Below are 26,843 nucleotides of genomic sequence, written 5' to 3'. Positions count from 1 at the left end.
CTATACAATTAAAGTATTTGTTCAGTAACGATGAACGACTGTAGAAATCATGGAATAGGCATAAAAAAATTAATGGTTCTAAAGATGTGGGAACCCTATTTCACTGTTAGTGAATTACTACATATAGGTGAATGTTGTGTATTGCAGGGTGACTTCGGCACTCAGAAGGAGGCGGCGTGGGCCATCAGCAACCTGACCATCAGCGGAAGAAAGGATCAGGTGAGGTATTGACTCATACACATGCGGTCGTGTCTTCAGAAGAGGGACAGTATTGGTTTAATGTTCATTGTATCTGTAGGTGGCATACCTGATCCAACAGCAGGTGATTCCTCCCTTCTGTAACCTGCTGACAGTGAAGGATGCTCAGGTAGTGCAGGTGGTGCTGGACGGACTCAGTAATATTCTCAAGATGGCTGATGATGATGCGGAGACCATCGCTAACCTCATTGAGGAGTGTGGAGGTGAGCAGAGAGAACATCACTGATATGGAGCCAGTACTCTGATACCATCAGTAATCCGTGAAGTAATCAGTCAGTAATAGGAAGTGTAGTATACATGATTAACTGTTTATAGTCTGTAGTATGTATCTGTAAGTGCCTTTTCAGTACAGGAAAACCTCTCATAATAGCATATGTGGAAGCTTTAAATAGGGTACAATCTGGTCTCCCTTTTACTTTCTTTATCGGTTTAAAAACAAATCTCTTATAATAAATTATCGAACATATTAACATGGCATGAAAATGTATCTAGTTAGCAGGATTGCAAAATTAATTGAAAAATAAAATTAAAAATAAAAACAGCTCAAATTTTGATCTGAGATCAAATACATTTCTCAAGGTGAAGCACCTCCTTCCACTGACCCTTTGGTGAAAAAGAGCAGTGATTTAACTTGGAGTTTAAAGCCCTCTTTTGTACCCTATTCTAAGACATTGCCCTGTGATTGGAAAGTGTCCTGTGATTTTGTGGATTGTAATGAAATTCATGTGTCGTTCAGGTTTGGAGAAAATCGAGCAGCTGCAGAATCATGAGAATGAGGACATTTATAAACTGGCTTATGAAATAATCGATCAGTTCTTCTCATCTGAAGATGTAAGTCTGACAGTTCCTGCACATTTGTATATGACAATTGCTGTATGTGGGACAATGCTTCTCAACCATCAGAGACCTCAGCTGCAGCCCTCTGACAAGATGTTACCTAGATGCATTTGTGTTTTTCAGAGATTGCCTCATTACAGCATGAGCAATGACTAGATAATAACTCTTGTTCTGCTGAAACTGTGCTGCTACCAGTTTTTAGCTCCCCCTGTGTTTTTTTTTTACAGACTCTGCTGTCCATAGTCGCGTGAAGTGAATGAGTATTACAGTGTTATGAGTAGAAATGCTCCGATACCTGGATCGGTATCTGTTCCAATACTGACGTTTTGGATGGCTCGGGTATTGGTCCAACGGGCCCGATCCAAATCAGATTCTGTATGTTAGTCATGTTCATTACGGTCAAGCTCTAAATATGACAAAAAAACACCATTAAAGTGGTCCGTGTGACTCGTGCATTTTATTTAAAGCCACAAATATCAAAAATAGCATAATTGTTTACAAATTATAGCAATATTTAAATTGTATGGGTTCCAAAAAATAACTGTGTGAATGAAAAGTGAGCTGATATCTTACAACTAATGTAAACAAAAAAGAGATCTGAATCCTTTGAAGTCCAGATACAAGTTTAAAAAAAGGGCCATCTTTTTTTTTACTGATTTCTACTGGATTTACTGTTAATTTTGCTGCTACATTATCCAGTATACTAGTTAAAGTTCTTCTTAATTAGCTATATATTTATATAGAAATAATGTGTATTTAGAAATGTGTTTCTTTACTTAAAGAGCACACCCAATTAGTTCCACACAATAATGTAAACATATTCTAAACTGATTATGCAAAAAAAAAAAAAACACTGGTATCGGATCGTTATCGGCCGACACTGAGATTTCTGATATCCAAATTGGAAGAGAAAGTTGTTTCGGTGCATCCCTAGTATTGAGAGTAACACCGTAACTACCTTCTGTAGTGCTTTGTTGCATCGAGAACTGCTGAATGTGCTGCTTATTCAAACAAGTGTTACGGCACGGAACACTGCCCGCAAACACGCTACAAAAGTTTGTGTAGGGGATACGTTGAACAGGTTTCCGATCGCAACATGCAAACTCAACTGTCCCTATGAGGTGCAGTATAACGTGGGAGTCAGTCCTACCAAAATGTATGGATGGCTGTGTGTGTGTCAGCTAGGAGTTGCCCAGAGAGAGGCCACTCACCTGTTGGCTTGGCATCGCTCTGGCCCAGTGGCGTGCAGCGTGGAGATCAGGTTTCCCGGTCCAGCCCAGGCGTCGGTCGGTAAAGATCAGTTTAAAAATGGTGATATTAAGACTAAAGTGATACTCCTCAACCGGAAACAGTCACCGTAAAAGAAAGAGGTAGAGTGATTCACACAGAACCGTATTTCCTTACACTCTTGGCGGGCCGAGTTGCACTCAAACCACTGGCCGCCATGTCTGACACATGTGCGCCTTTCTTATTTCCCACAGGCGAATGATGTCATTTGGGCACCGCCTTCTGTGTTCGTCAGTACTATCCCTAACTACCTCCTAACACAAGCCTGTCATTAAGGGGGTGGATGCTGATATCAATGATGGTCAATAGTTTGGACATCACTGACCAACTTCTTGTTGGCATCTCCAGATTTAATCCCAACACACCCATAATGATGGACTGGTAGAAGCATCTTGCTACACACCTTAAACGACCATAGTGTTTTCAAGAAGATGCCTCTGACTCATTTTGTAGATGGGCTCTGTGTTGTTGGGCCATTCCAGTTTGTCATTAGTTTGTACCCTGAGGTTCTTGAGTTCACAACCTCCACATCACACTTGTGGGTGCAGACAGGAGCGGTTGGGCACCTCTTTCTTTGGAAATCCACCACCAACTCCTTGATTTTTGTAACACTTTGGTTTTTGCAATCTGGAGATGGTTCACGCCGCTCCAAATCTGTTGAGTGGTCCCCTTATATTCCCTCTTGCCCACCCTCAATACAATGTGCCACCGCAGAGTTGTCCAAGAACTTCTGGAAGTGGCATGGTTGGTTATATTTGATATCTGATATCTCAAAAACTGTGGTTTGCTTATGAGTTAGTTGGTGACCCAAGAGATCACGGAGGCATAAACTGTGTCCTCCAGTTTCCTTCCCAGCAGTGCATGCTGAATAGCTGTTGAAGGCACAGGAGAGGTCTAAGAACATTTATCCTTATAGTGGTGCCAGCCTTGTCCAGATGAGTATATGCTACCGCTAGATCAATCTGCTCCTGAAGGGCCACTGTCCTGAATAGTTCAGACCCTGCTCCAACACACCTAACTGTAAAGTTCAATTTGATTTGATTTTAACGATGGTGGTGACCAAACACTGTTTGCAGCCGTGCAGCGCCCCGGAAATATTTCAGAAAATCAAGTTCAAGTAATCCTGAAGACCTTGATTAGCTGCTTCAGGTGTGTTTGATTAGGGTTGGAACTAAACTCTGCAGGAACCCACTGACATGGCAACTATGGGTCTCCGATATGCCAAAACCAGCCTCTCCATCTTCAAAATGTGAAATGTCGTTGTTATTAGGCTGTAGTCATTAAGGATGGTCAGACAATGTTTTCTTTTGGTTTCTGGACCAAACATTGTCGAGGACTTTCACCAGGCAGAGACTGTAAACGGGCGTTGAAGCTCTCCACTCAGCAGATCTCAAGACTCCCTGTCAGAGGCCATCAGGTCCTGAAGACTTGCTCGCTTGTGAAAGTAAACTGCTCATGATGGCAAGAATTCCAGTGTCTTTTCACTGACATATTGTATTCTTTCTCCCATTACAATGGACTTGTTGACTTCTGATTTTGCTGAGCAATGGCCCTGTGCCAAACAGCTCTCAGTGGCCCACACATTGGTGATGTAATGGCACTTAGACTGATGGATGGTAGTCCGCTGTGAGTCCACTCTGCACAGGGGGTGTTTGTGAGCACTCTTCTGAATCATAAAATGCAAGTATGGACATTCTCAAACAACATGCTTAAGCCAAGTCCACAAGGCTGATTTTACACTATTTACTCAATTCAATAGAAAAAAAAAAAAAATCAAAAACTTCAAATCTATTTGTCTGTTAAATATTACCAACTGCTTTGTCAATGTTGGTATATTTTAGAACTGATACAAGAACCAAGTGGGCATAGTTATTAGCTTTTTGTGATCATCTCAAAATGGATGTTTACTCCTCTCTCTCACTCACACACACACACACACACACACACACACGTTGGTCACTTCTAAAAACGCATTTGCTGCGGTCTCTGACTCATTGTAAACTCTACTGCTGGGGTCGGCAACCCTTTTTGTTTCAAGTTACCATAACAGTGAGTTAAAAGTTTGTGCAAAACCCAATGATTATGATATGATCCTGTATGTGAATTGTTCTAGAGCATCTTGTGAAAGTACGTCAATGGAAGCAAACCTTCCTTTTTGTACAAAATAAGTTAACTGTTGATGTCACAAATTAGCGCTTTTTTTTTATTAGTATTTAAGAAATTGTGGTATCTTAAATATTTGTCACAAATTTTTCAAAATCTCGTGGAGGGGTAATTACTGGCATGCAAGCAACAGTAAGAGATAATTAGACTATTGTATGTACTGTATATGGAGTCCATGACACCTCCATGCCAATCTACATCTTGATGTAAGCCTTCCTCATGATCACGCAGCATTTTTTCATGAGCTGAATGTGATGCTAAACACTATTAAAGTGCGACTAGACTGCAGTATACCCAACAGACTTGCGCAGCATGTGCAAATTCGCACATCACAAGCCAATCAATTCAGGAAGCAGCAGCAGTTCACTTGATGAATCGTGCGAGTAAACGCACTCGCAAAATCCTAAAACATTATTTCCAGGTTTATTTAAATTAATCATTTTAATGTAGTTTTGTGAGTGACCGTCATTGTGATTTGAGGGTGCGGAGTTAAAATCTAAAGGATTAATAGCTTGTCTTATTGCATCACATGTTGTTCTGAAAGAAAAAATAAACAAATGAAACATGAAATATAGGCTGTTATCCGCTCAACCTTGCAGTGCGACCGAAGCAAAGTGGGCGCATTTACTTGCACGATTCACCAAAAGTGAAGTGCTACTTGTCTCGTCACGCTTTAACTGTGTTTTTGTTCATCCTTCAATACAGCAAAAAAAATGCTGTGTGATCAAGAGGAAGGATTACATCAAGATGTAGATTGGTATGCAGGTGCGAGAGACTGTATATACATACAATAGTCTACACCTCTCTCGCTGTTGCTTGCGTGACAGTGATTACCCCTTCGCGTGCCAATGTTGGTAAGCGTGCTGTAGGTTGCTGACCCCTGTTGTAGTTTGTAGGCACCCTCTGGTGTTTACATGACCTTACACATGTTTGTCTTACCAGGTCATGCATATAAGTGCACTCTGTCCCAATATCATCCAATTCATCCATGGATCACTAGTCTAAATGACAAATGTTGTGTGACCCAGGGCCATTTCTAGGTACAAGAGGCTATTTGGGGCTCTGGATGGCGATCGGTACACAAGAGCAGGGCCCCCATAAGGCTAGAAATGGCACTGGTTTGACCCTGTATTCAAGAGTCAGCAAGCCAGTTTTAGGTGGTCACTGGGGTCGAGAACCTTTCCCTCATGAACACAACAGAGCAAGTCGTATGTTTCACTTTTGTTTTAAAATAATTTGCATGTTTCTTTCAGATTGACGAGGACGCTAACCTGGTTCCAGAGGCGATCCAAGGAGGAACTTACGGGTTTAACTCCTCTACCAATGTGCCAGCAGAAGGGTTCCAGTTCTAGAAGGTGAAGCGACACGTGGAGTTTTGTTTGTGATGCAGCACTCTGTTCAACATTAAAATAATTAGAAAGCGAGAGAGAGCGCGAGAGAGTGAGAAATATTAGATCTGTTGTGCTTTGCTGATGGGATCCACGGCTGCATCTAATCCAAGAGAAATTGAGTGGCGTTTGTTTGGAATTCTGCAGAAGCGGATGTCCAAATGACGTTTGAGATGACGAGCGAGTGGATGCGAGTGAGTGAGTGGATGACTACTTTTCAAAACACAACCATCAAAACTGAACACGCTCGGAGCGAACTTCACTAGAACCATCTGGCGTGTGTCTTTTCAACGAAAACAAAATCAAACCAATGGGAATAAACGAAGATATCACACATTAGTAATCTGAGGCAAGAACGCTTGAGAACCTCACCAAGAACAATGACGGAAAGAACACGCTTCTGAGGTGGCCTCACCAGCGCGCTGTGTCCGGATACGTGTGTGTATGAGTGAGTGTGTGTGTATGAATGACCCCTGAGCTGAGGGGCCCGATCTTCTGACGTGCTGGAGAACAAACCCAGCCGACCGCAGCTCTCTCCCCTGCACGCTGGCGGGGTCCCGCAGTCCAGTGGCACATTATTGTGCTGTGTGTGTGTGCTTGACTGGCTGGCTGGTGAAATGCAGGACTGAATGTAACGGAACACATGAGTTGATATCGAAAAAATCTAATATGTCCAAGGTGACAAATCTGGAAATTTAATGGGGAAATACGGAACAGCCCGGAGACACATAATATTCACCTTCGATGGAATGACATCAATTATCTAAAGAAGACGAATGTCATTTACATTTAGTTTACCCTTTTTTCTTAAAAAAAAAAAATGGTTTAGTATTGATGACACTGGACTGAGCTTTGGGAGCAGAGTTGCATTAAAGATCAATCACGTGGTTTTTGGGGACGTGCGTTTTGCCCCAGTGTGTTTTTCTTTCCCCCCGTTTATTGTTTGGTTTTTATTTTCAGTGCTTGTGTAAGAGCATATAATTCACATTGCACTGTTTGCACAAATCTCGGGCTGTTGTACATTTATGACCCTTACCACTCTACTTAAATGATACTTGCACTGCTTTTCATTTTCTGTTCTTTAATAGAATTCGGACTGCATTTGCGTTCATCTGTCACATGATCATATGGGGGGTGTATTAGACAGATGGCCTTTTATGTATGACAGATTTCACACACATCCTTTGCATGTGCTAAACTGCAGCATAGTTCATTTTAATGGATTTTAGTTTGGTAAATTAGTTTTTGTTTTTTTAAAGAACCTGCTGTATTGTTTCTGTGATTGTTTCTGCACATTTACGCCCCTCACTGTTCCTGACTGACAAGCAATTCTACGTTTTGCACAGTGTATTCTGGAGCTTAAAGATTCTCAAGATGGACATGCCGATGTCCTCCGACTGTATGTGTAGTGCAGATCCAGAGTAGTTGTTTTTGTAGTCCTGTTCTGTGTTGAGCTACATTAAAGCGGTTGGATGTCTTTGAGTCTTCTCGCTGCCCGCAGACTGTGTGCCGTGCCTTCATCGCAATGCACGCACAAATAACGGAATGAATGCGCTGTTTCCATTGTAGATTTATGATTTATTTTTATTTGACTGTAGAGCTTTCCTCCGTTTTGCATAACCTCTTAGTTTTAATTTACACCATCTCTCCCTCCTCAGTTTGCAAATGTGTAGTTTCAAAGAAGAAAAACAATAGCTGGTGTACCTAACCTGTTGGACAGACTACAGGCTCTGTACCTATTCAAATAAATATTCAAACTGTCACTTTGGTGTCTTTCTTTATTCCACCTTTCCACAACTCTATCTTGGGAAAAGAAAACGAGAGACAGATTTGGGTATAAAAATAAAACTCAAGTAATGCTGCTGGAGCGAATGCTTGTGTTCAATGCACTGTAGAAATAAGTGGAAGTGTTTTGTAATTGCACCCCCAAAGTACTTTAAATTCCTGAAACTTTACAGCCTTTAAACCCTTGAAGGAATAGTTCACACAAAAATGATATCATGATATCCCAGATGTGTTTGACTTTCTTTCTTCAGCAGAACACATTTGAAGACAAATAGATAAATATATCAGCTCAGAAGGTCCTTAAAATGCAAGTGCATGGAGATTTCTCTTTTGAACCTCCAGAAATCACAGACAGTCAGTATAAACATCATCTATATGACTCCAGCAGTTAAATTGTCTTGTAAAGTGAAACAATCATTTTGGTGCTAAAAAGATCAATATTTAAGTACTTTTTTTTTTTTTTTTTACTGTAAATCATGCTTCCGGTCTGCAGTGGTACACACGTGTAACCTTTAATCGCATTGACATTTGAAACACGTGAGAACTGACGCACATACATCACGGCCAGAAGAGCGCCGCTGTTTACAAGTGAGGAAGAACGCTTTACAGAAGCTTACTTGGTTTTGGAGTAGATCTGATCTGTATCTTTACTCACATTAGCCTAGTTTCCATCCACTTTTTGTGCTGTTTTGTTAGCAAAAAAGTGAAGATGCGTAAAAAACGTTTGCGAAATTTGCTGTCTTCTGCCTGTTTCCATTCAAATGAACTTTTAAAAAAAGAAATGGTGTGCATGATGACGTCATAACTAAAAAAACACTGTCGCATAAGTTTTGGTTTATCCCATAAGAAATCTGCCCTTATGCTGTTTCCATACAGAAATGTGTGTATATCGCTAATTGTGTACCTTTCGCCTCCCAGATGTCCCAAATTGTTTTCCCTCTGAAGTTTTAGTAAAATGGGGAGAGTATTGAGACAATTCATTGAAATTAGCCAGCATACTGTCATTTTAATTTCACAAATAAATGCAATCAGGAGATGAGGAATTGTGATCAAAAGGGAGCTGTTGCTCTTCTGATAGGACTGTAATATTGGTCTTGATGTTGCGCCTATAGCAGGTTGCCACTGGTTCCGACCCGAAAGTGAATCGTCATGGCCCTGTTCAAGCTGGCAACCTGCACCAAGTAGTAGGGGAAATTTTCGGTCTTAATTTAAGGATAATCCATCGATGTGTATATGCTGTGTGCACAGCTATTAAAGAAACACTGATGCGGTGTAATATCAGGGTTTACATATGATACATTCCCGATATTCAATAGGCTATTTTGAACAATCATCTAACCTAAAGCAACACCATCACAACTACATTATGTCCCGCATATTTGTCCAGCAATTTTTAACATCATAATGCAATTTACATTTTCCGAAAAAGCTTAGCAAATGCAATCCGAGGTAAACAGGGTTAGATTTAAAATATTTAAACGTTTAAAAAGTTCAAAAGCTCATTTTCTGAAAGGGAACTCAGCATTGGACAAATAGTTCTGATACTTTATAGTCTTGAAAAAAGTGTAGAACATTCTGAGAATGTCATTCAGACTACTTTTTCATCTACAGAACAGGGTAAAGCTAATTTAAGTTTGTGTAAAGGCATATAATTGTGTGTATGTGTGTGTGTGTGTGTATGTGTGTGTGTATATATATATATAATGTCTAAATTTTTTGGTAATTTTAATTTCATGCTTTTTTCTTTTTTTTGTTTTGTTTTTTTTTTGGTATTTAATTTAATACAGGAAATTTTGCTGGCATTTTTTACAAAAGTATAAATAATTTTATAGAATTGGGCTTTATGCTAGTGTTCCACTGAAGCTTTTCTCCTAGTATTGTGTATTTATTTTTAATTTAAAACATCTTTGTGCACAGAAATAAGTTTTTTTTTTTTGTTTTTTTTTTTTTGTATTGTGGGTTAATTCCATGACTGTCGTCTGTCGTCGTTATTTTGAATGGTGTGGAAAAGCAACATTAATAAATAAACAGATGTCTACCGCAATTAAATTAATCACAAACAGTGGCCATTCATTTGTTCTCCATGATATGAGACTCCTGGAAGTTTCATGTTTGCAGCATCGGATCTATATCCCATAAAGATCAATCCATAATCACGTACAATAAAATGGCTTTCAAGGATGTATACCGTCGTCATGATTATCACAGGCTAATGATTGGGGTAAATTCTGTCATGTGACACTATATTTTTGCATTAATGCTAATTTTCTTGACAAAAAGTGTTTCCAAACCAGTTTTTCATGACATTTGATGTATTGACAGAGTTCATGCGCTAGAGTTAAATAGGAAAATATTATGTCGACACTTGTGAAATTTTAGCGATTTAATTTGCGTTTCCATCAGCTATATCGGTAATCTTTTTGAAGTACTACACTTTTTGTTGCAAAAAAACCTTTGGATGGAAATGTAGATAATGGTGCATTTGTGTGCTTATCCTGGATATCTCAACCGATTACGGAACTTGAGATTACGTCCGTAACATGCCAAAGCGAATACATCACACGAGAGACCACGTGATCTCCGCTCTCTCGTAAAGCTTACCCTCACGTTGAATTATAGTTCAAGTATTTAAATATTGATCTTTTTCGCACCAAAAGTGATCGCATTGCTTTAGAAAACATTAACCGCTGTAGTAGGGCTGGGTGATTAATTGAATTTTATTTGCCATTACGACTTTGGCTTCCAACGATTATGAAAACAAGATAATCGGGATAAAGATTATTGTGCTGCATTCTGTTTCGCAGTGAAACACCCCAGCATTATACCTCTAAAGCATCCTTTATTAAAGTTCAAATAATAAGCGGGTTATTAAAAGAAATTCAGAAATTGGCATTTCTGTGTGCGGTCAGCGCCGCGTCTGTGAGTTGCGTAAAGTGACCGGGGAAGAGATTGAATCTTCTCCCGGCTGATGCACACTAGAGTAGTGTAGGGATGGGCGGATCGATCTTAAAGTATCGATACTTCCGATACTGATGTTGTATCAAAAATATCGTTTCTAAAGTTGTTTTTTTAAACTAGGGATATTGTTTGGCTAACATGAACAATAGTCATAAGCCTCAAAGTTAAATAAAAAGGATTAGGCTATATTAGCAAATACTTGTGCAGGATGGGAACTATTTCTTAACATGCTGAAAGACACAAGCAGACAAGTGCTTGTGCCGTCACAAGACTCATTCAAACTAGAGGAATCAGTGTCTTGTAGAGTAATGAGAGAAAATCGGAGAGAAAGTTTCTGGAGTAAATTCACACTAACATATCTAACGATGACATTTCTTATAATGGGTTTAATAAAATAGTTAACCATGGTTTTACTAGAGTAATATTGTAGTAGTAACTATGGTTAATTGTGAGGTAACTATGGTTTAACTAATAGTTAAACTCAGAGGTGGAAAGTAACGAATTACAACTACTCTAGTTACAGTACTTGAGTACATTTATCTACTTTAAGTATAAATAAATAATAGTACTTCTACTTGAGTTGATTAAAAATGAAGTATTCAACTTCACTACAGTCATTTTTCACCACAATTACGAAGTTAAAAAAATAAATAATATTTCTGAATTTCTGGGAAGAAGAAAGTTATAAGCGCTAAATCTGTTTATAAACTAAAACGCTCTGTGTGGAGCACGACGGAAGCCCGCGGGGCACAGCATCATGAATACAGCAGCTTGCATAACCAGCCGCCGGTGTCCTCTCTTCTCTCGCTTCTCCAACACTTTCTGCCCTGTCACTATACAAGAACTGTAATACTATGATTTTCTGCTCATTCAGGTACGAGGGAACCGTCTGAACACATTTAACCACTGATCAAACTTCACTTGACAATGTTTTAACTGTCAAACTTTAACACAATGTAGTTTGACACATATGTGGAGATATCTTGTTTACTTGCAACAGTAGGTCTAAAACAAACTTTTAAATACCTTGGAAAGATACAATGCCAATAGTGTCGGAAATGAATGGGGACTCGGGGCAAAAATGCACTGAAATGAACAAAAATTTCACCAAAATTCAAAATATGGGGGCAAAAAATGCCAACGCAACGAGTTCCCATGTTTTATTAATAATATCTGATATAGTTACAATCACATACTGTACATTGTGATCTTCTTTTGACTTCTCACTGAACATAATTTTTTTTCCCACCATCCGGTTCATTGCACTATTCTATCATTCTATCAATCTGCATCAGTTCGGTATTGTCCTCCTTAACCGTTCGCCCCTCTTGTTCAAAATAAACTGTCCTAGCGGGTAACACTCTCGCTCATGGTGCTATACTGTACTTCCCTGTCCTGTCTCGCCCACTAGAGGCCAAAAGTGCGCAAGGGATGTGTGTTATATAAAGCAGGTATGAGAAATCACAAAACATAATGTAACCAAATGTTACAATTTACTTAATATGTTAAATAACCATAATGTTCATTAAGACTTTATTATTACAACTGTAACACAATAATACATATACAGAACAACCACTTTTAGTGTTTGAATCAATCATATCTCTCACTAAACACTGTGTGAAATGTTTATTTTTACCTTATTCAGTTGATAACAGTTTGCTTAATAATCTCATTCCAGATCTGAAAACAGTACATTTCCTCCTCTATGATATTGCATTATATTAGTTTTGTACAGTATGTTAACTTAATAGCCAAAATACTTGGACATACGTGAATGAGAATAAACCTGAAATAGGAAGGTGTTTCAGTCACAATGCACATTATGTAATTTAGAGACGATTTAGAGACATGAAGAATGTTACAAATGGCTATTTTTATTTAAATAAATGTTGTATTTTTAAAATGTTTCTGTTTGTCCAAGAATCCTCTTGCAGCAATGCAGGTCTTTGGCATTTAGAAGCTGCTAGTTTATGACCTGTGAGGAGTCTGTTTCTCAAACTAGAGACTGTGATTTTCTTGTCTTTTTGTTGTGCATCTGGCCGTCCACTTCCCTCTCTATGCTGGTTAGAGATTCTTTTTTCAAAACAGTAATGCATGGATAGCCTTCATCTCTCTAAACCAATAGACTTTAGGAGAAAATAACATTCTTTTTGCCTATTTTTAAAACCAAAATTTGACTTGCAAGTGTAAAGCAACTTCTCAATACCTCAGCAAATGGGGAAAAAACCCACTGTATTGTGATTTCCGCATGGCAGCGCAACCATTTCCAATTGTTCTAATAATAAGAACATTTTCTTGAGTACCAAATTAGCACTTTATGATGCTTTTGTAAGGAATAGGTGACACAGTATATGTTTACCATCACGGGTAAAGAAAAAATGGAATAAATACCACTTAAAACAATTCATTCAAACCGTAATAATAATTTGCTATTAAAGATTTTAGCAGTATTTTTGATCAATTTAATGCTTTCTTGGTGAAAGGAAGCATCAACTTCTTTCAAGAACAAAAATGTCTTTGTTCTAAAAATGGAAGTGTATATACTATATAATATAATTTTCATAAAGTAACTTGTAATGTAATTACTTGAGCTAACTACTTATTTACTCTTACTTGAGTCATAATATTTCTCAGTACTTTTACTTGTACCAATATGTTTTTGATTTAGTCTATTTTTAGCTTGTTTTCCAAAATAATATCTAAAACTCCTTTAAAACAACGTACATTTATTTACTTTATGATATACTGCAGAAGGAAAAAATTTTATCAGAGAATGTTGAATACAATATTTAATCAGGGCGCGACATTAACGCTTGTCCGGGAAGGGGCAAGTGAAAGAGAATTTTACTTGCCCGACTGGACAGGCAGACTGATTAAAACATCAATAACAGAACAATAATGGGGTATATTTGTGATAGACTAGGCCTGTGTCACTTATTAGAATGTTCATATTCTTATTCTGCTGTTGAAACAAATCCAGAGCACGTAACTGTATAATTCGCTATCAACCTAGTAACAGTTGTGCCCTGTTTGATTGACAGGTGATGTACAGGTGCATCTCAATAAATTAGAATGTGGAAAAGTTCATTTATTTCAGTAATTCAACTCAAATTGTGAAACTCGTGTACTAAATAAATTCAATGCACACAGACTGAAGTAGTTTAAGTCTTTGGTTCTTTTAATTGTGATGATTTTGGCTCACATTTAACAAAAACCCACCAATTCACTATCTCAACAAATTAGAATATGGTGACATGCCAATCAGCTAATCAACTCAAAACACCTGCAAAGGTTTCCTGAGCCTTCAAAATGGTCTCTCAGTTTGGTTCACTAGGCTACACAATCATGGGGAAGACTGCTGATCTGACAGTTGTCCAGAAGACAATCATTGACACCCTTCACAAGGAGGGTAAGCCACAAACATTCATTGCCAAAGAAGCTGGCTGTTCACAGAGTGCTGTATCCAAGCATGTTAACAGAAAGTTGAGTGGAAGGAAAAAGTGTGGAAGAAAAAGATGCACAACCAACCGAGAGAACCGCAGCCTTATGAGGATTGTCAAGCAAAATCGATTCAAGAATTTGGGTGAACTTCACAAGGAATGGACTGAGGCTGGGGTCAAGGCATCAAGAGCCACCACACACAGATGTGTCAAGGAATTTGGCTACAGTTGTCGTATTCCTCTTGTTAAGCCACTCCTGAACCACAGACAACGTCAGAGGCGTCTTACCTGGGCTAAGGAGAAGAAGAACTGGACTGTTGCCCAGTGGTCCAAAGTCCTCTTTTCAGATGAGAGCAAGTTTTGTATTTCATTTGGAAACCAAGGTCCTAGAGTCTGGAGGAAGGGTGGAGAAGCTCATAGCCCAAGTTGCTTGAAGTCCAGTGTTAAGTTTCCACAGTCTGTGATGATTTGGGGTGCAATGTCATACTGCTGGTGTTGGTCCATTGTGTTTTTTGAAAACCAAAGTCACTGCACCCGTTTACCAAGAAATTTTGGAGCACTTCATGCTTCCTTCTGCTGACCAGCTTTTTAAAGATGCTGATTTCATTTTCCAGCAGGATTTGGCACCTGCCCACACTGCCAAAAGCACCAAAAGTTGGTTAAATGACCATGGTGTTGGTGTGCTTGACTGGCCAGCAAACTCACCAGACCTGAACCCCATAGAGAATCTATGGGGTATTGTCAAGAGGAAAATGAGAAACAAGAGACCAAAAAATGCAGATGAGCTGAAGGCCACTGTCAAAGAAACCTGGGCTTCCATACCACCTCGGCAGTGCCACAAACTGATCACCTCCATGCCACGCCGAATTGAGGCAGTAATTAAAGCAAAAGGAGCCCCTACCAAGTATTGAGTACATATACAGTAAATGAACATACTTTCCAGAAGGCCAACAATTCACTAAAAATGATTTTTTTATTGGTCTCATGATGTATTCTAATTTGTTGAGATAGTGAATTGGTGGGTTTTTGTTAAATGTGAGCCAAAATCATCACAATTAAAAGAACCAAAGACTTAAACTACTTCAGTCTGTGTGCACTGAATTTATTTAATACACGAGTTTCACAATTTGAGTTGAATTACTGAAATAAATGAACTTTTCCACATTCTAATTTATTGAGATGCACCTGTATGTGTGTGTGCTGAACATGCACGTGTGTTCAGAAAGATCAGCTCTACACTGGAGTCATATAGATGATGTTTATACTGACTGTCTGTGATTTCTGGAGGTTCAAAAGAGAAATCTCCATGCACTTGCATTTTAAGGACCTTCTGAGCTGATATATTTATCTATTTGTCTTCAAATGTGTTCTGCTGAAGAAAGAAAGTCAAACACATCTGGGATATCATGAGGGTGAGTAACTGATGAGAGAATTTTCTTTTGGGGGGGAACTATCTCTATAAGGGATGGACTTGAGGACAGGTACTGTCAAAAATTACAGCCTCATATTCTGTTGTTAAAATGAGATTATTGGTGAATGGTTTTGTAAATCAAATATCATTTTGAGGTTTAGTCTGAGCCAGTTTTCCTGAAGTGGACATACTTTGCAGGAGTACTGCATAAAACTTCAAAATGGCAGAAGGAAATGTTGTTTGCCTTGAATGATTCATAATCTAATCCACAATCAGTGTTTGCTGGAATCTAATTATAAAGCGAGTTATTGCAATCTAACCAGTTTTAGTCCAAAAGTACACATTACATGTAATCAGATTAGTTTTCAGTCAACTGCTGTTCAGTACTGTACATTACTTGGGTGACATTTCTAAAATATGTAGAGTACATTGATTCATAAATGTGCAGAATTTGGACGTACATAAAGTAATTAGTAATGTTTATTTTTCGATGACGTAATTGAAGTAATATATATTTAATTAGTAATTTGTAGTGGATTGTGTAATTTTGTAAAAAGAGAGAAGAATCATTGTAAGGCCGAATGTGAAGCTGCACTACAGAATTTGTGGTTTATGGACTAACATGTTTGTTTGTTTTTTTCACACGTCAGTGTTTCTGCATGGATGAATCTCATGGTTTATGATTGTCTGTGATCTCATCTTGGAGAAATTCACTGGCAAAGCCGGAGTCATCTTGTGCAGTTTCACCTTTAATATTTGATTCAATTAAACCGTTTTTACTGAGATTGCTTTGAAGGTAATCGACACTCTTATTTACATATTTTAATGTTTATACTACCACAGAATAATGTTGGTAGCGTGCAGTTCTCACTGAACACGTGCATTCTTGTCACTCAGAAAACAGTTGCAAGAAAAGTGTGATCTCCGTCCACCTCAGCAGCTGCTCGAGTTTATTTACACAGCACTTTGTGTTTTACACGCTTTATGAACACCACTAACAGAGCGGCAATCAATGAATCCGGTTCAGCGCTGACATAATAATGTGTTTGTACACTCTAGTCGTATCAGTCGTAGAGAAATCACTGTTTTATTGTGCATATACTGCTGCGTGCACATTCATGATACACTGTTCCTGCACAAATTCACACATTCCAGTGATGGTGTAAATATATACCACAACGTCTTGAAATTACTTGGTAATTTATTACACCATGTGTGTGTTAACTTGGACTAACATTTGTTTCTGACCAATACTGTATAAATATTATTTTGAAATGTATGAAATCAGAAGACATTAGTCTATCAGTGTGTTCTGTGTAGTCATTCACACAGGTTTTTGGTTTCAGGACACATGCAAAATTAGTGAATATTTAGTGACTGCTTGACTTGCAAAGTAACATGTTTATTGGGTCAACTTGTAAAACAACAACAGTAAAACAATGTGTCCTTTATAATTGAGCATCTTCTCAACTGTAAGTGCTGTATACATGCTAAATACAATAAACGAGGTTGAACTTTTAACAAAAGCAGATTAAATTCAGTTACTATGACACACACAGGTACATGGATACAGCTTTAGAATAACAAAAGCCACTTAATGATATCATCCTCCAGGAAGTGACATCATTTTTAGTGGGAGAACAGCAGCACAAACATCAGTAAGTGTTAGTGAGGGATTTAATGAATTCTGTGATGTCTCACTATGAAATAATACATGTTCAATACAAGTTAAACTCAATCAGCAGCATTTGTGGCATAATATTGATTATCACAGATTTGTGCTTTTTTTTTTTTTTTTTTTTTTTTTATATAAAGAAAAGGAGGAATGAGTCAATTAATTTTTGTGGTAATCAATATTATGACACAAATGCTGAAATCAGTTTGACACCTTCATGAACGATAACTGTCAATCCGTCCTCACTGAGCAATGACTAACTTTATAACTGTGTCATATTACATAAAATCATATTTCTGTTATTAACTTTTAATAGAAGTACTTCCTTAATTTACAATACAAGCATATTAATTTGTAAGAAGTTAGTTCAAAATGTACGGCATTAAGGCAGGAACTCTATTATAATTGATAAATGTTTCTAACACGGGTTGAGAGAGGATGACGTGTTGAGTTCAGCCAAACTCTCTCTCTAGCGAGTCAGTCCACTGTTGGTCATCTGTGGAACACTCTCAGGAGGCTATTTCCAGTCATGCCAGCTCCTATCTACTTGAACGGGGAACACCGAAATCTCAAGAACAGTTGGTCAAAATTAAGATCTAAGAACACATTTCAAATCAGTAGTAAAATTTGACAATACTGGAATAATAAATTGTGATTCTTTACCTCATATTACGCTAAAAAATAAAAATGTTCCCGCCGTGTATAGCTATCGCGCATGCGCTTCAGTGGATTGACGGATGTTGTCTGTATCTAAAAGGTGATTGGCTCTTTTAAGTGTAAGGCGGGACTTCCTTTCTACATCAGTTGACCGTTGGGCGCTCCAATTTCTCCCATTGATTTAAATAGAAGTGGCCCGTCTCTGCTAAATAATCTCTGGTTCAGGTGAGTACATATAAACCGCTGAGACGTGATGCGGTTTCCACCAATCACATTTCATGTTTCAGAAAACGTGATAAAAGAAGAGCTGTGATTGGTCGAAAGTAGTGTGTGCAGTGAGCGCATGCGCGTATGGTGTTTTGTTCTGTCCGGTGAGTTTAAACTTATTTCTGTTTTTAAAGCATATTTCACTGTTTTTAATCGATAACTACTTTTCTCATGTTATGAGCTTCGCCTGATAATAAACACGGTTTCACAGTGTTTTTCATGTTAAAATGTCTCGTCACCTCTTTTATTTCACGTGCGCCTCTATAAACAAAAAGAAGTCATATTTACATCACGCTCTCAGAGAAACATATTATACATGTGCACTTACAGTATATGATGTGTAACATACAGTTCATTGAACACGGTCAGCTTTTGTGACAACTTACCCCGCTTATGAAATCTGCCATTGAACAGAATATCAAAGGCCTTTTAGCTAAATATACACAACAATGTAAAAGGTAATGTATAAAATGTTCAAACCAGTTTTGCCCAACGGAAAATGTCATGACTTAATTGTATAAATGTACATATAACTAGAGACAACTTGCCCCAACCTGCCATTTAATGAATAACTTTTGTCCTGAGAACACAGTAAAACTCTGCCTTCATTATGTACTTGACACTCTGAATATATGACAGTGTGATTTCATTATGTTCACTTCTTTCACCAAGAAATATTTCAAAAATATTACATTACAATTGTAATTTTCAATATCATAATGAAATGCACAAAAATTAATTTGTGTTTGAAAGCATTATAGAAATGCACTGCTGGAGAAAACACATTTGTGTAATTTCTCACAGAAAACATGTTTACATGAGTCTCTTTTGAACTGTAAAGTTTCAGTGTGTCAAACTGAGATTAACAGCTGCTGTTTCAGAATAAACAACTGAGAAACATAATCTCAATCCACAGCATTTGTGTCATAGTATTGATTACCACAAAAATGTTATTTCTTTATTTTTCACAAATGTGTGTTCCAGTGAGACACTTACAATGGAAGTCAATGGGGTCAATCTGTAAACATTAAAATACTCACTGTTTCAAAAGTATAGACACAAGACATAAACAATATGTGTGTTAACATGATTTTACTGTGATTAAATCTCTTACTAACCGCATCTGTGGAAAGTTATAGACAATTTTACAACTTCATTACCATGATGATGTAATGTCAACAAACCCTAAAATAACTGTAATAATTTAAACAACTTTACAGCTCAAATAATACATGAGTTTAACAGAAGAATTAATGTAAGTGCTTTTATAAAATTATAATCTTCACATTTCTGTCTTTAAACCCTCCAGAAATTGACCCCATTGACTTCCATTGTAAGTGTCTCACTGGAACAGATTTTTTTATATAGATAGAGTTTAAGCCCCAGAAAAAATATCAAAATGTCATGTGGTGTAACCATCCAGAAACATAAAAATCACAATCTGAAATTCTTCAAAAAAGAAATGTTGGCATGACTAGTGCAGAATAATCTTTTATTTCTTAAAATAAGTAGTGGAACGATCGTTTTAAAATATGATTAATATTTGATAGACTTAAAGTCATGTGGTGTACCCCACATTCTGTGGTCATGTGACAAAACACATAAAACAGAGAGGAGACCTTTAGACCCACAAAACTTAAATAATATATCTATTTTTATCATTAAATATCAAAATCAATGATGTCATTTGGCTGACGAGTAATTGACAAACCAAAATTGTGACTGACAATTAATTCAATTGGCTTAGGTCTTTCACAATTATTACAATTAGCTGTCATACAAATAGTCAAGGTAAGGTGTATGTTTGCATTTTATTCATATTGAACTTACTGTAGACTCATAATAAAAACAGGGACATATGATTTCCTTTAAGGCTTTAAAACCTTGGAAATATTGCACAGGGGTAGAATGACATGAAATATTACCAAAAACATAATGTCTCTGTTTTTGATCAACTTTAGTCTTTGTCAGCTTTACATTTACAATGTTGTTGTTGGAACGCAGCCGAATATTGTTTTTATGAAATCCTTCACTTTCACACATGGTCTCTGGTTAACACCACCAGTCTTTATTTCACATGAGGAAGACCTAAAGTAATCGGGCTTCTCTTCTCTGTCACTGTGTGTCATTAAAGGTGATGTAAGCCATTTTAGCTGTTCTGGAACTTCCTCAAGACTGAGCCATTGAATTAGCCACGCCCCCGATTTCTAAAACTCCGCCCTCCAAAGATACAGTTGAGACCGTCACCTTCTCACAATTGTCAAGTACAACAGTAGCAGTGGACATCTATTATGAATCTGAATATGTCATTAAACCTGAATGATCTGCTTCAACTACTACACCGTGAGAACGTGCAAAATGATTGACAGGCAGAAAGCATCACTGACCGCAGCTCGCAGACACACGTTTGATTGCTGACTATAGAGTCTAGAGTGGTCAGAAATCTCAGGACACTACAGTGATATCTGATCTCTGCATACCATTCCATAAAACAATCATTTACAGCACATTTACCACTGCATGTATGAACCCACAATGACTCAAGAACATTTGCCATTACTCAGCAAAGCGCTCCGGTTTCGCTTTCATTTAGCGACTATCAAAATCCTGATAGCTGTTCTGAGTGCGGTCCACTGTGCGACTCAGTGATGGTCACTTGACGAGAGCACAAGACCACGCCCCAGCGACAGAATGATCTCCGCCTGGCTGGTGATTATGTCAGTGAAGCTCATAAATGATTTTTCCAAATCACTGGAATAATTGGCTAGTGTGGTGCCAGCTTGAGATGCTTAAAGTTCAGTTGCAGTGCTTAACAACATGGCATCTCTATATTCACTTAAAATTCCCTTAATTTGACAGTAGAATATGATTGGAATTTAAAGTGCACAATAATCGTCACAAATCAAAACTACAATCAGACTTATTTAATAATCACGTCAGGCCTAGTTTTCCAAAAATGTGTGAAACCAATGTGGCCACAAAGATTACATTTCTACAAACTTAAAATGTGCATTTTAAACTAGATTTTTAAAACATTTCTAATTTTTATCACCTCTAACAAACTTATTTGTCAGTGACCCTTCCACCTCTTTTTTTTTCAGGCAGTGCTGTGATTTATGTTGTGTCATGGATAACCTGGAGGAGGATCTGACGTGTTCTGTGTGTTACTGTCTGTTTACTGACCCACGAGTGTTGCCATGTTCTCACACCTTCTGTAAGGGCTGTCTGGACAACGTCCTGCAGGTCTCTGTTAACTTCTCCATCTGGCGTCCCCTCCGCCTGCCGCTTAAATGCCCTCAATGCCGCAGCGTGGTGGAGCTGCCAACCAACGGCGTGGACGCGCTTCCTGTCAATGTCTGTCTGCGTGCCATCGTAGAAAAGTACCAGCGTGACGACGGGCCACGTTCTCCCCCCTGCCCTGAACATCCGCGCCAGCCTCTCAACGTTTACTGCGTCCAGGACCGCAAGCTCATATGCGGCTTCTGCCTCACGATCGGGCAGCATCAAGGTCATGCCATCGATGACCTGCAGACAGCGTACATGAAAGAGCGTGCCGCGCAGCCCCGTCTGCTGGAGCCTTTGAGAGGTAAGTGCTGGGAAGAAGTGTGCGGTCTGACGGAGCGTCTACAGCAGGAGAAGCTTCGGAGTGAAGAGCTCGTTCAGAATGACCGTGAGGTGGTATTGCACTTCTTTCAGGACCTCGATCTCATTCTCACCCAGAAGAAGGAGCAGTTCCTGCAGGCTCTGGACGGTGCGAGCGTGCTGCTGGCACGTGCATACAACCCGCTCATCGAGCAGCTGAAGGACATGCAGGAAGAACAGAGCGACCTGATCTCTCTCAGCTCCAGTGTTGAGAGAGAAGACTGTCCGTTGGTTTACCTGGAGAAGGTGCATCAGCTGAGGGAGCGCGTGAATGTGTTGAGTCAGAAAACATTACCCGAGGTTCCCCGCCTTCACATCACACCGCGAGCAGAGCAGTTCTTCGAGGAACACTGGGCACGTGTGACGATCGTTGGGCTCAGAGACGGCCCGCTTCCAGAAATTACCTGTCGCACTCAGGTGTGCTCGATGAACGGCACTCACTCTACAAGTCAAACTCGGTTCTGGCGTCTTGTTCCATCTTCAGCTTTAGTCCTGATATTGCTCATGCTGATACTGATGGCACTGTGTTTGAACCCGATGGGTGGAAGCAGTCTTGGGTTCTCAGTTCTGTCAGGAGTCAGTCATATAGTTCAAAATGTTTCCAGTGAACTTCATGACATGGGGAAGTTTCTCCTCTGTCTGCTACAGAACATCAACATGACGTTACGCTCTTCTATTTCGACTTTAGGGGAAAACACCTACCAACATCTGCTCACCTTTCTCCAAACACTACACTAGTGTTGAACTGCTGCTGCTCATGAAATGTGAGCACAACACATTTCCATTCTTTGTGTAAATTGTCTTATAGAATTGAACGCAACAATTTACGCAATAGTTTTATGAGCGAGTGACACACAGTTGTTCTGCTCAACCATTTTTGCTTAAAATGTCTCATGCAAAAATGCATGCTGATATCCGATTGTTTAGATCAACATCTTGGTGGTTCTGCTTTTTATGCTACCTTTTTTAAATCACTGATAATTAATTACAAAACTGAAATGTAAATAATAGCTATATTTTCTCTGTCTCTACATGTTTTCTGTTTCAAAACAACTGGTCTCAGTTATATTCAGCCTATTGAAGCTAAGCAGGGTTGAGTCTGGTCAGTACCTGGATGGGAGACCTCCTGGGAAAACTAAGGTTGCTGCTGGAAGAGGTATTAGGGAAGCCAGCAGGGGGTGCTCACCCTGCAGTCTGTGTGGGTCCTAATGCCCCAGGATAGTGATGGGGACACTATACTGTAAAAAGGCACTGTCCTTTGGATGAGACGTTAAACCGAGGTCCTAACTCTCTGTGGTCATTAAAAATCCCAGAGCACTTCTCGTAAAGAGTAGGGGTGTAACCCCGGTGTCCTGGCTAAATTGCCCCCATTGGCCCTTCTCAATCATGGCCTCCTAATAATCCCCATCCACTAATTGGCTCTATAACTCTACTCTCTCCTCTCCACCAATAGCTGGTGTGTGGTGAGTGTACTGGTGCACTATGGCTGTGTCACATCATCCAGGTGGATGCTGCACACTGGTGGTGGTTGAGGAGAGTCCTCTGTTCACTGTGTAAAGTGCTTTGAGAGTAGTGTCAGAAAAGTGCTATATGAATGTAACGTTCATGCATTTATTCATATTGTAAGCAAAACACTAAAGCACTGGTACCACTTTTCCTCTCCTGATCCAATATCTCCATTCTAAGTATCAGGTGATACTGATCCGATAACAGGGTTGTTTTTCTCTTTGTCAGTTTAGAATATCTATACCTCACTAACTGATATTAGATAATGCGTATTCCACACAGCCTCATCAAACCGATACCCGATCCGGTTAAAAACCAAGTATTGGATCATCCCTTACAAAAAAGCACAATATTAACTCGCATGAACTGAATTGTGAATGATGAAGCATGTTCCTGTGCTTTAGCTTTAACTAACTCGTCATATTCCTTCTGTGTGGAGCTTTAAGGTTGAATGTAATCAGATTAGATGTTTCAGAGGTTTTAACGGTAGTTACAGCTGGTGAAATTCTAACAGTGTAAAGCTGACAAACTCAAAGTGATTCTTCACTAACAGTATGAGCTGTAGGTTAATCAGACATGTTTTACAAGTATATATGGACACCAAGTGCACCCTTGCAACAGGGTCTTAAAATCTGTAACAAAGAGTGCTTATTTTATTAATGCTGCATGTCCATCAGTATAGAACAATTTATTGTAAATCATGTGGTTTATAAAACAAGTCTGTAATGATCAGCAGGTTAGTAGCTGCAGTACTTTAACTACATTTCCCAGGATGCCTTCTTTACGTGTTTACCTAGCTGGCACTGAAGCAGATATTAGACATTGTGCCTTTGTGTAAACTACATTGATTTGTACTAGATATGACAAAACACCTGTACAAATCTAAATCAATAACCTTCATTCGGTGTATATGGGACCTAGTTTATGTGCTGTGTGTTTTAACTATCAGTGTATTTAAATGTCTTTTCTGCAGCATTAAATAGAACGACAAAATGACAAAACCATTGAAACATACAAATATACAGCCCTGCCCTCCAACGCATCCTATTGTTGGAACAAATGTTTTGACAGATTTCAGATCGGTTTGTGCAGAAATGACCTTTTTGTTTGCTGTACATTCATAATTTCTTGTGAAAGTTTTTATACGGTGCACATCTTTGTGCTACCAGAAGTGATTCACTGAGAACACATTTGTTCCTGAATCCTTTTAACTGTTTATTGTAGAAAACGTTCAGAATCGAGTACCACTGGTCTTATTTTACGGTCTGTTCAAATATTCCAAATCACACTTACATGAGCCACCTGAACATTTTAATCTAGAGGCTTATTAACAAAATGATTGACCAATTCAAAAATAAATTGTATTGATGTGTTCATTTGGCTGTATGTGATTTGACTAAAACACTCCAATGTGAGACTGAGGCCACATCCACAAGTTTTATTTTGAAAACGCTCCATTACGGCATATGAGAAATGATGATTTTAGGAAATTCAAGTTTTGATAATATGAAAATGGATGTGTGTGAATGTGGCCTGATATGAAAAGTGCTTATTGCGCTGTAATAAAGAGTATCAAGTGAACTATAATCATATTTTATTTCAAAGGAACACAAGACAACAGTGTAATTAAAACATGCAAATATCTCACAGATTTCTACTACAGAGTACAAAACAGTCATTTTCTTTTACAAAGGTTAAAAATATGAGTAGAGAATAATGAAAGGTGTGAAAGCTGGACAGAGACACATGATAATGAACACATTTATGATGTATTGATGAGTGAGTTTCCTCATGCGGTCTCGATCTCTCTCAGGACGATAGTTTTGGGGTTGATGGCCACATTCTTGGTGGTGTTGTGTGTCTTGTAGATGCCGATGAGACGGTCGGCCATCTCAAACATGTTGTTCCTCAGAGAGATGATGATGAACTGAGCATTCTTCGTTTGTTCCTGTAATCATGAGTCACAATCAGAAGAGCATTTAGGTCAAGTAACAGTTTTCCTGAATGTGTTTTTCAGAACAGTTATACAGGAAATAAATAAAAAATCATGAATCATTTAGAACAATGTCAACTATTTTGACCAGTTAAGTGAAAAGAACCATCTCTGATGATTCACTCAAACCGAACATCACTATGGCTTGTCAGCAAGTTCTATAGATGGAGTTACTGTTTACAAACAAACGCTCCACCCCTTCCAGGTTCTTTTGGTAACCCAGAAAAGAACTGCTGTCTATAGGTGCTTCCCTCAAATTGTGCTGAAACGCCCAAAAAGTGCTGTTAGTGGGGTTGAAACACCCACAGTTTATTGGAGATTAGGGCTTCTTCAAATTTCCACTTGATCATTGCATCAGTAAAAACTCAGGATTTTACATAAATGATGATAATTCAAGGGTCACCGTCATTGTTATTGTGTCTGCTCTATTAGACACAATTGACCCGCAGCAGCTGTTGATTGATATTATCTTTTTTATCGAAGAAATCGTGCAAACTCCGATTGCAAATGGCTGTTTTTAATTTCCAAAGTGCTGTTGCTGTGAGATATGAGGTCAAATATAATCTAACGATGAACTTATATGACCAGCTGTAACGGGAGGAACAGATCCTGTCTCCACTACTGCGGAACATGGACTACTGTTTGTGAAAGAACAAGTGAATAAAAATAATATCATTCTGCTAAAATGATGTCTGCATTTATTTTAAATAAAGTAAACAACATTGTTCAATTGAAAACAGCTATTATTAAGTTCTGGAATGGAATATTATCATACTGAAGTAAATATTATTATTTATTTTATGTGGGTTAATAATTTAAGCTGTTAGAACACATATTGTATGTCTGATGGTAGTTTTCATTTTTAAGTACTTAGTTTTTAGAAGTGTGTTAAACATGTGAGGATGTGTATTCATCAACCTGTTACATGTCCCACATAATCACACAGGCTCACTGAATCAAGTTTAAACTTGTTTTGCTGACAATTCAGAAAAGAACCCACATCATGCCTTCACTGTAAACCATAGATAAACCATTTATAATAACTTATTAACATTAACAGACATTACTACATTCTATAAAGATTATTAAAACTGCAGCGCTGCCTATTTCTACCAAATGGCGCTATCGTGTGTGGGGTTAATGTGCACGTTTTTCTTTTTTCTGTTTGTTTTGTTCGGGGGTTGATTGTTTCACTAATGGGGAATGTAGTCTGTATAATTTTGTTTTTGGCACACAAATTTTTTTTTCTACTATATCAAAATGTCAAATGTTAATATGAGTGTACTATCTCTCTCCACATGGAATGGGTTGGGGCACCCCATAAAAAGAAGGAAGGTTCATTCTTTTCTTAAGCGTAAGAAATATGATATAGTGTTTCTTCAAGAAACACATCTCTCCCTGCAGGAAGCTGAAAAATCTGGGAAGATATGTGGTGGACATGTTTTCTTTAGTGCTGGCTCAAGTAAGAGTAGGGGAGTCATTACACTGTAAACATCTACAATTCAAATGTCTCAAACAGATTAAAGATAAATTAGGGAGAGTAATTATTGTTTTAGCAGAAATGCAGGGGCAA

General features: G+C 38.4%; 3 protein-coding genes across 7 annotated transcripts in view; 2 read left to right on the top strand and 1 right to left on the bottom strand.

The window, feature by feature from the left end:
• The window catches only part of LOC127429603 (importin subunit alpha-3-like), a 35,332-nt gene extending 27,636 nt beyond the window's left edge, over window positions 1-7,696 (top strand). Inside the window, exons 14-17 of the mRNA XM_051678723.1 lie at window positions 148-219; window positions 299-461; window positions 995-1,089; window positions 5,799-7,696. Coding sequence (XP_051534683.1) covers window positions 148-219; window positions 299-461; window positions 995-1,089; window positions 5,799-5,897 — 429 coding nt within the window. The 3' untranslated portion in view covers window positions 5,898-7,696. The remainder of the gene's footprint in view (window positions 1-147; window positions 220-298; window positions 462-994; window positions 1,090-5,798) is intronic.
• Window positions 7,697-18,198: 10,502 nt separating this feature from the next.
• Window positions 18,199-26,843, top strand: part of LOC127429809 (tripartite motif-containing protein 59-like) — a 226,887-nt gene continuing 218,242 nt past the window's right edge. Inside the window, exons 1-2 of one of the 4 annotated variants that reach the window (XM_051679050.1) lie at window positions 18,199-18,233; window positions 21,235-24,719. In XM_051679050.1, coding sequence (XP_051535010.1) covers window positions 21,256-22,509 — 1,254 coding nt within the window. In that variant the 5' untranslated portion in view covers window positions 18,199-18,233; window positions 21,235-21,255 and the 3' untranslated portion in view covers window positions 22,510-24,719. Of the gene's footprint in view, window positions 18,234-20,841; window positions 20,847-21,230; window positions 24,720-26,843 lie in introns of those variants that run through there. The other 3 variants (XR_007895343.1, XM_051679048.1, XM_051679049.1) reach the window with 3 other exon arrangements.
• Window positions 24,855-26,843, bottom strand: part of LOC127429791 (structural maintenance of chromosomes protein 4-like) — a 44,532-nt gene continuing 42,543 nt past the window's right edge. For both annotated transcript variants that reach the window (XM_051678996.1, XM_051678997.1), the window contains exon 24: window positions 24,855-25,225. In XM_051678996.1, the coding sequence (XP_051534956.1) occupies window positions 25,067-25,225 (159 nt within the window). In that variant the 3' untranslated portion in view covers window positions 24,855-25,066. The remainder of the gene's footprint in view (window positions 25,226-26,843) is intronic.

The sequence above is a fragment of the Myxocyprinus asiaticus genome, chromosome 39 (genome assembly GCF_019703515.2).
Source record: "Myxocyprinus asiaticus isolate MX2 ecotype Aquarium Trade chromosome 39, UBuf_Myxa_2, whole genome shotgun sequence".
NCBI lineage: Eukaryota > Metazoa > Chordata > Actinopteri > Cypriniformes > Catostomidae > Myxocyprinus > Myxocyprinus asiaticus.
This window is presented reverse-complemented; position numbering and strand designations above follow the sequence as displayed.